Here is an 8,178-nt window from a genome sequence, read left to right as displayed (position 1 = left end):
AATCAAAAGACAAATTTAAAAGTTCAAAAGTTCAACTTCTAAGTCCCATCATATGCTTGACAAGTAAGAAGAAAAAAAGAGGCTTTTGAGTTGGCATTAACTCCGGATGCCATGGACCTTCTACAGCACAAACCACCAATGTTTACACAAGTAGTGTGTACAAATGACAATGATAGTTCTAATTCTTTTCTATCAAGTCAAGATTTTAAATCAATATTTGTCACACCCCTTAATCTAAATTTTCTATGCATTACTCATTTATGTCATAAAATTCGTAGATAGAAAATATACACAATTGACTATCATCAATAAAGAGCAATCGATATTATTTCAATAATTGATTGCTATGAATTAAGGCCCGTTTGGTAATCATTTTGATTTTTACTTTTGTTTAGAATGGTATTTTTTACTGTAACAATTACATATATTATAATAAATTAACACGACCTTAGTCTCATTGTGGATGACACTCAAATTGAATATATACATAGGAATCATATTCTTATAAGCAAGATATGTGTGCACATGCTTTTACGCATTAAAATATTAAAAGTAATAATGTTGTTGATATGACTTACGTTACATTAGTCTAAAGACACTCATTAAATTTAATCTAAACATTAATGCTTTATTTGTTTCACATCCTTTTATAAATAAAAGACATATCTCTTTTTGTTATTCTAATCCCATGTTTATGAACAACATGAATAATTTTCATTGAGTTTTTTTATTTTTATTTTTTTTAATTCTTTATGATCTTGGCATTGAGTTTTTTTTTTTAATTAAAATTATCGACTTTCGAAAATAAGTATATCTCAACTAACATATGGATGTATTAGCTATCAAGAGATCTATGATTTTGTTCTCCTAACTCCCTATTGTATTCATATAAAAAACTATCAAATTAAACTTTAAAGTCAAAAGTGAGATAGGATATCGTAAAAAAAGAAAAAAAAAATTTCAGAACCCATTTAATAGTGTTCTTGTTTCCTGTTTTCTGTTTTTGTTTCTCATTTTTCAAGAAACGGACTTGTTTGATAACCGTTTCCATTTCTTGTTTATAAAATTTGATGAACATTCCTAAAAAATGGACAAATTTTAAGAAATTACAAAAAGTAGTTTCTTCTTGTTTCGTTTCTGTCTTATATTAAACTGTTTCTTTTATTTAACTAAATGCATCCTTAGCCTATTGGTAGTATTGTATGTCGAAAATTATCTTCCACCTCTTGGTTGTGTCTTTTAATATTAAGATGGACACTTTTGTTTTGTTTTGTTTTCTTTTATATTTATTTTCATCTTTCGTATTTTATTTATTTTCTCTATTAATTTTATATTTACAAAAAAAAATGCTATATTTATATTTTATTTTAATTTTAAATTTTAAAATTCTCAAATATTTAGATTTTATATATTATTTTAATTTTCAATATGTATGTTAATTTTTCTATATTTCAAATTTCAACTTTCAAGGCACTTTTATTTGTTCTTTGTTTTTTGTATTTATTTTCCTCCTTTATATTTTATTTATTTACAAAAAATAATTTTACTATATTTATATTTTATTTAAATTTTAGATTTTAAAATTCTCCAATATTTAGGTTTATATATTACTTTAATTTTTAATATGTATACTATTTTTTTAATATTTCAACTTTTGGTTATTAAATTTTGCAATATGTGTGTTTATATATTATCTTAATTCTAATATTTTATTATATATGAAATTGAGTAAACTTTTATAATATATAAATTTTTTCAACTAAGACATTTATTTAGCTTAATTTTAATATTTTATAACCACGACATATATATAAAAATATAATTCAATTAGATTTGATTTGGCATCATTTAAAACAAATGACTCGAGTTATGGATGATAGTGGCAATCAAATTTGGACAACATTTGAAGAATATGATAAAATCTCTTATTATATTTAGTTTTTGTTAGAACTTGTATTAGATTACATGAACTTTTAATAATATCTTTTTCAATGTTTAATGTATGACATATCTTCTTCTTTTTATATTATATTGTTAAAAAAACATAAGAAAAAAACAAGAGAAAAAACAAGAAACAAGAAATAGTTATCAAACAAGTTTTTGTTTCTGTTTATTTTTTTTTAAAAAAAAAGAATTCCTGTTTCTTTTTCTCATAAAAGAAGAAATAAGAAATAGGGAACAGGGAATGCAAACAGAAAAGCGAAAATAAAAACGTTATCAAATGGAGCCTTAATTTCAAAAGATTTTATGCCCTATTTGGTAATTATTTGATTTTTTATTTTTTGTTTTTTTTTTTAGAAAATTAAGCCTATAGACACTACTTCCACCTCCAAATTTCTTTATTTATTATCTAACTCTTACCAATAGTTTAAAAATTCAAGCCAAATTTTGAAACTAAAAAAAATAGATTTTAAAAACTTGTTTTTGTTTTGCAATTTGGTTTAGAATTCAACAATTCATGCAAATCATTGTACGCAATGGAGAAGAAATAAACTTAATTTTCAAAAACCAAAAGCTGAGAACGAAATGATTACAAAACTCATGATAGAATGATAAATATTAATGAATCATGTATTTTTTTTTTTTTTTGTAAAGGTATTATAATTAAAGTGTGGGGTGGAGGAATCGAACCTCAAACCACGAGGTTGGTAGTATGAATACTATTCCAATTAAGTTATTGACTAATAAAATCATGTATAGAGACAAAATGTTTTGCAACAGTAAATGGAACCCTAATTTTTGGCTGTCGTTGGAGCTCAAATCTTGCTTGGTAGGGATGAAGATTCTCGTTTGGAGCATAGTAGGGGATGGAGGATGGTGTTTGGATCTTGATCGAGTTACCAGATCTAATGGTAATTCTTCTTTCTCTTCACCAACCGATGATGAGCCACTTTATATATTTTTTTCTTTTTTTTTTTTGACAAAATGTAAGCTTATTTTGTTATATACTTGATTTCAATGTTCTGTTCTTGGTCTTTGATTATCGGTCTCTGATGATCAATGTATCTGTTATGTTCAATGATGTTTTTGTCTGATTATTGGTCTTTATGCTTGATTTCAATATATTGTTCTCGGTATATGACTATTGGTCTTTGATTATTTTGCCCCTATTTCGATGACTCTTTTTGCATTGTAATTGTTCTTGGTATTTGATTATTGGTCTTTGATTATGGTTCTTTGATTATTTTGCCTATATTTTGATGAATCTTTTTGCATTACTACTGTTCTTGTTATATGGTTATTGGTTTTTTATTATCGATATTTGATTATTTTGCTACAATTTCAATGACTCTTTTTGCATTGACTCTAATGATCGGTGTATTTGATTTTCCACGATACATCATATTATCCGAAATTCAGAACAGACTTAAGAAAGAATTTCGTTGTTCTGAGGCTGGTTCTTACCGTCTAAGCATAATATTAGGATAGTTGTTGGCTTCCTTATTTTTTTTTTCCAATCTCATTGCAACTATGTCATAACTCTTGTTTAGCTCCCAACTTGTTTGGTTCTAGTTTGATTGCAAGTACTTTGTTGATGTGATTGACAGTAGTGAATTGATGTGTTTGGTTCCCAATCCCAATGGTACACTATTCACTTTATTTCACTAGGTGTTGGTTCCCAATCTTAATGGTACACTATTCACTTTATTTCACTAGGTGGGGTTTCGAAGGTGTACTTATTACCTCTTTTCCTACTCATGGCCTATCCATGAATGATACCTAAACTTTGACCTACCCATGAATGAGACCTAAACTTTATTTCTCTTCTCTATAAATGAGACCTCTTTTCCTTACAACTATGAGGACAACCCCATCTTCACCACACCATTGTTGGTAAGTTCCCTCCCCCTCCTTCTCTTTTGTGTTGCTTATCACATCTCATGTTAAGTCACTTTCATTTATTTCTTTATATTATTATTAAAGCATCTGTTTATTGATTGTCATAATGTTCAACTTATTAGAGAACAAGCGAAGCTTCACATTTCCTCCTTCTATTGTACGTAAGGTAGTACTCTTCTAGAGCACCTTGTATATTTGAAGTGTTTGATGAGAATATACTTTAACTTTTCATTTAAATTTTTATCCTGAATATTTTTAAACTTAAAATAATTTAGTTATATATTAATTATGCTTTTACAGTTGATTTTCTTTCAGTTATATATTAATCTTTTCTTTCAATTGTTTGTTGATTTTCTTCCTAAATACTTGTTAGGCTTCATCACATTTTTCATTTTATTGATTTATTTTTCATTGAAAACTCAAGATTTGATCATGAGCCTAAAATGAAACCTACTAAAATCAAGACTATTTTATCAACGAGAATTTTAATTTTCGTGTTCATAATCAAAAATGAAATTATTCGACAACATTGCGTGAAATTGAATATGATTATTGTTGTTGATTAAAAAAATAATAATAAGTTGAACATATTTGATAAAAATGCAAACAAAATTTTATAACTTCATTTAGTATGGTTGAATATATTTGATAAAAATGTAAACAAATTTTTTTATTGATAAATTATTAGTAAAGTAACAGTTACTAATTATATCTAAATTAATTGTCTTTAAGGATTAAGGTGAACAAACTTAAAAGTCCGTAGACAACGATTTAAATTTATTTGTTAAAGAAGTAGAAAAGAGAGAATAGTAGTAATAGTAGTAATAGTTCCAAAATTGTATGTAGAGAATATACTTTTACTAATGTACTTCTTAATTTTAGTTCCAAACTAATGTACTTTAGATTTTAGTTCCAAATTTCCCCTCAATTTCATCCAATTGCACTCTAAATTTAGACAAAAGTTTCACTGTTAACGTTAAACATTAAAGAGTATTGCAAGCTACTATTGCTACTATTACTACTATTACTAAGCTATATCATACAATTTTACGTGCATTTAAAATTCCATGATAAGTATATTCTTGTTTAGATTAAAAGTACATTAGTTTGGAACTAAAATTATGATATAGCTTAGTAATAGTAGTAATAGTTCCAAAATTGTATGTAGAGAATATACTTTTACTAATGTACTTTTTAATTTTAGTTCCAGACTAATGTACTTTAGATTTTAGTTCCAAATACCCCTCAATTTCATCCAATTGCACTCTAAATTTAGATAAAATTTTCAATCTTAACGTTAAACATTAAAAAATATTGCAAGTTACTATTATTACTATTACGAAGCTATATCATACAATTTTGTATGCATTTAAAATTATATTTTGCATAAATTTGAAAACCCACACATGAATAAATGTTTCAGGAGCCAATTTTCGTAATCTACAGTATAATAGACCCCCAAGAAGTAGTAACCATACTAACGGTGTTCATAACTACCCAACGTCAATTACTGCTAATACTAGAGTTGTTACTCAACGACAATAGGAGGATAGAATATCCGCCACATCAAATTAGACATCATATTAGGCAATTAGCATACTTTCGGCTAATCCATGAGTCTGATTTAAGTTATCGTGAAAGCATGCGAATGGATAGAAGGTGTTTTGTCATTTTATGTACTTTACTAAGGACAACTGGTAGATTAATGGGAACAAAAGTTGTAGATGTTGAGGAGATGGTCGCCATGTTCCTACATATCTTAGCCCATGATGTTTAGAATAGAGTAGTTCATAGACAGTTTGTTAGGTAGGTGAACAGTTTCTAGGCATTTCAACTCCATTCTCAACGCCGTTTTATGACTACATGAAGTATTGTTGAAAAAATCTTTACCAATCACAACCTCCTGTACAGATTCGAGATGGAGATGGTTTGAGGTATAGTGAAACTAAACAAATGTTGGTGCACTGTCGATGTTTAGTTTAGATAACTTATGTATATGGATATTTCATACGTTGTGTTCGCATAGGATTGTCTAGGTGTGTTAGATGGTTCGTACATAAAGGTCAACGTGAGTGCCACTGACCGACCAAGGTACAAGACAAGGAAGGGTGAAATTGCCATGAATGTTCTTGGTGTTTACGACACGAATGGCAATTTCGTGTTTGTCTTACCTGGGTGGGAAGGTCCTGCAGCTGATTCTTATATTTTTAGAGATGCAATATCATGACCTAACGAATTGAAGGTTCCGAAGGGTAATAACTATTGTGCACAACTTCTTGTCGTACATCATAGTACTCAATGATTGTGATTTCATACAATTGGATATTGTATAGGATATTATTATCTACGTGATGTTGGGTACCTAAATGTGGAAGGCTTCTTGGCACCATATAGAGGAGAATGATATCATTTTTCGGAATGGCGTGGATGAGGGAATGCACCAACAACTACAAGAGAATTTTTTAACATGAAACACTCTTCTGCGAGGAATGTCATTGAGAGGGCATTCGGGCTATTGAAAGAAAGATGGGCAATACTCCACGGAAAATCATACTACCCCGTTCAAGTCCAAACTTAGACGATCACAACATATTGCCTTCTTCATAATCTTATTAATCGGGAGATGAATACTATTGAAATGCCCGAGAACCTAGATTAGGTGTATTCACATTCCGCTACCATTGGTGAGAACGAGATCAATTATATTGAGAGTTCAAATGAATGGATATAATAGAGAGATGAATTAACACATAATATGTTTTCTGACTGGGAGTTACATAACAATCAGTAGCTTCATGCTTAGTTTGTGGCTTTTACAATGTATTTTCTTAATTTCATATATGCAATTTTGTAAATCAATTTACAAATTTATTAATATAATTAGATTTACTAACTTTTATATTGTAAATAACACATTACCTTAATATTTCCTTCTTTACTACTTAAATTGTACTACGGTGTACATGTAGCAGGATGACAAGTTCTTCTAGAGCTACAAAGCACACTTGGATGATGGAGGAAGAGTCGAAGCTGGTGGAATATTTGGTGACTTTGGTTGAATCTAATAGATGGAGATCAAACAACGGGACCTTTTGCTCTGGGTACCTCGCATAGTTACAACGTATGGTGGCTAATAGGATACCTAGCTGTAGAATACAAGGGACCCCACCATATATTGTAGGGTAAGGAGCCTTAAAAGAATGTACCAAGCTATAGTAGAAATGCGAGGACTGGCATGCAGCGGGTTCGGTTGGAATGAAGAATTCCAATGCATCACTGCGGAGAAAGAGACGTTCGATGGTTGGGTGAAGGTAAAATTTCATAAACATTTTTTTTTTCATTCATCGTCACTCATTATATTGACCAGTCACACTCTCCATGTAGAGTCATCCTGCAACAAAAGGGCTTCTGAACAAGTCATTCTCATATTTTGATGACTTAGCCTACGTCTTCGGCAAGGACTGGGCAACTGGAGAAGGGGCAGAGATACCTGGTGACATGGCCTCAAGTGTGCCAGGGTGTATGCATGAAGGTGCTTCAACTGATGATTCACAGGAACATGACCTGTCACAAGATGAGTTTCATGGAACCCCAACTGGTTTTGGTTTCGAAGGAGACAATTCATTAAGGGGCAGTAAGAGAAAGCATCATGGATATCATTCTGAGTTGGTTAAGGTTTTTAAAAATGCAATGGACTTTGCAAATGACCAACTGAAGTCCATTGCTGAATGGTCGAAAAAGCAGCATGCAACAGAGGTTGAGCTACGTGCCAAGGTTGTGAATAAACTTAACGATATTCCAAAACTACAAACCCAACAGAAGATGAAGTTTATGAATATCATATTCCGCAATGTGCATAATACGGAGAGTTTTTTGTCTATTCCAGCGGATATGAAATTGGAGTATTGCGAGCTTCTTCTTCTAAACCATGTCTGACCAACTATTTTCATCACTTGTTTTTCCATGTTTAATTTGGACATTCTAAATTATGACTTGTACTTTATAATATTTTTTATGTTTGACTCCGTACTATTTGATGAACATGAATGTGATTTGGTTTTCTTTTTTTTGCTGTTTGTGAAATTTCTCTATCTCTACATACATTAATGTGTTGGCAATGGTTAATATCCTTTGAAGAGAATGGAATTGTATTTGTTGCATGCTCACGAAGTTTGATACGTCAAACAAGGTTAAAATTGATGGAATGGACAATGTTCAACACATTTTATACAAATTGGTGGAACAAACAATTTTATTTAGGTTCGTGAAAATATGATATTTCATTTAAATTTTTTTTCCTTTGATATACAAAAAAATAGAATCAATTGTGATATATAC

The 8,178-nt window shown here is 29.8% G+C and overlaps 1 protein-coding gene across 1 annotated transcript; it reads left to right on the top strand.

Moving 5' to 3' along the window:
- The first annotated feature begins 6,809 nt into the window (after nt 1–6,809).
- On the top strand, nt 6,810–7,910 carry LOC120086622 (uncharacterized). The gene is made up of 2 exons (XM_039043356.2): nt 6,810–7,151; nt 7,225–7,910. Exons 1-2 carry the CDS (start codon nt 7,041–7,043, stop codon nt 7,774–7,776), a joined length of 663 nt encoding a protein of 220 aa, XP_038899284.1. The 5' UTR covers nt 6,810–7,040; the 3' UTR covers nt 7,777–7,910.
- Nucleotides 7,911–8,178: the final 268 nt, after the last annotated feature.

Source organism: Benincasa hispida, chromosome 9 (assembly GCF_027475165.1).
Source record: "Benincasa hispida cultivar pf3 chromosome 9, pf3_genome.v1.1, whole genome shotgun sequence".
Classification (NCBI taxonomy): Eukaryota; Viridiplantae; Streptophyta; class Magnoliopsida; order Cucurbitales; family Cucurbitaceae; genus Benincasa; species Benincasa hispida.
This window is presented reverse-complemented; position numbering and strand designations above follow the sequence as displayed.

Coding starts and splice junctions, on each gene's coding strand:
- LOC120086622 (XM_039043356.2), top strand. CDS start 7,041: ATGTACCAAGCTATAGTAGAAATGCGAGGACTGGCATGCAGCGGGTTC. Junction 7,152..7,224: donor CGTTCGATGGTTGGGTGAAG/GTAAAATTTCAT, acceptor CTCTCCATGTAG/AGTCATCCTGCAACAAAAGG.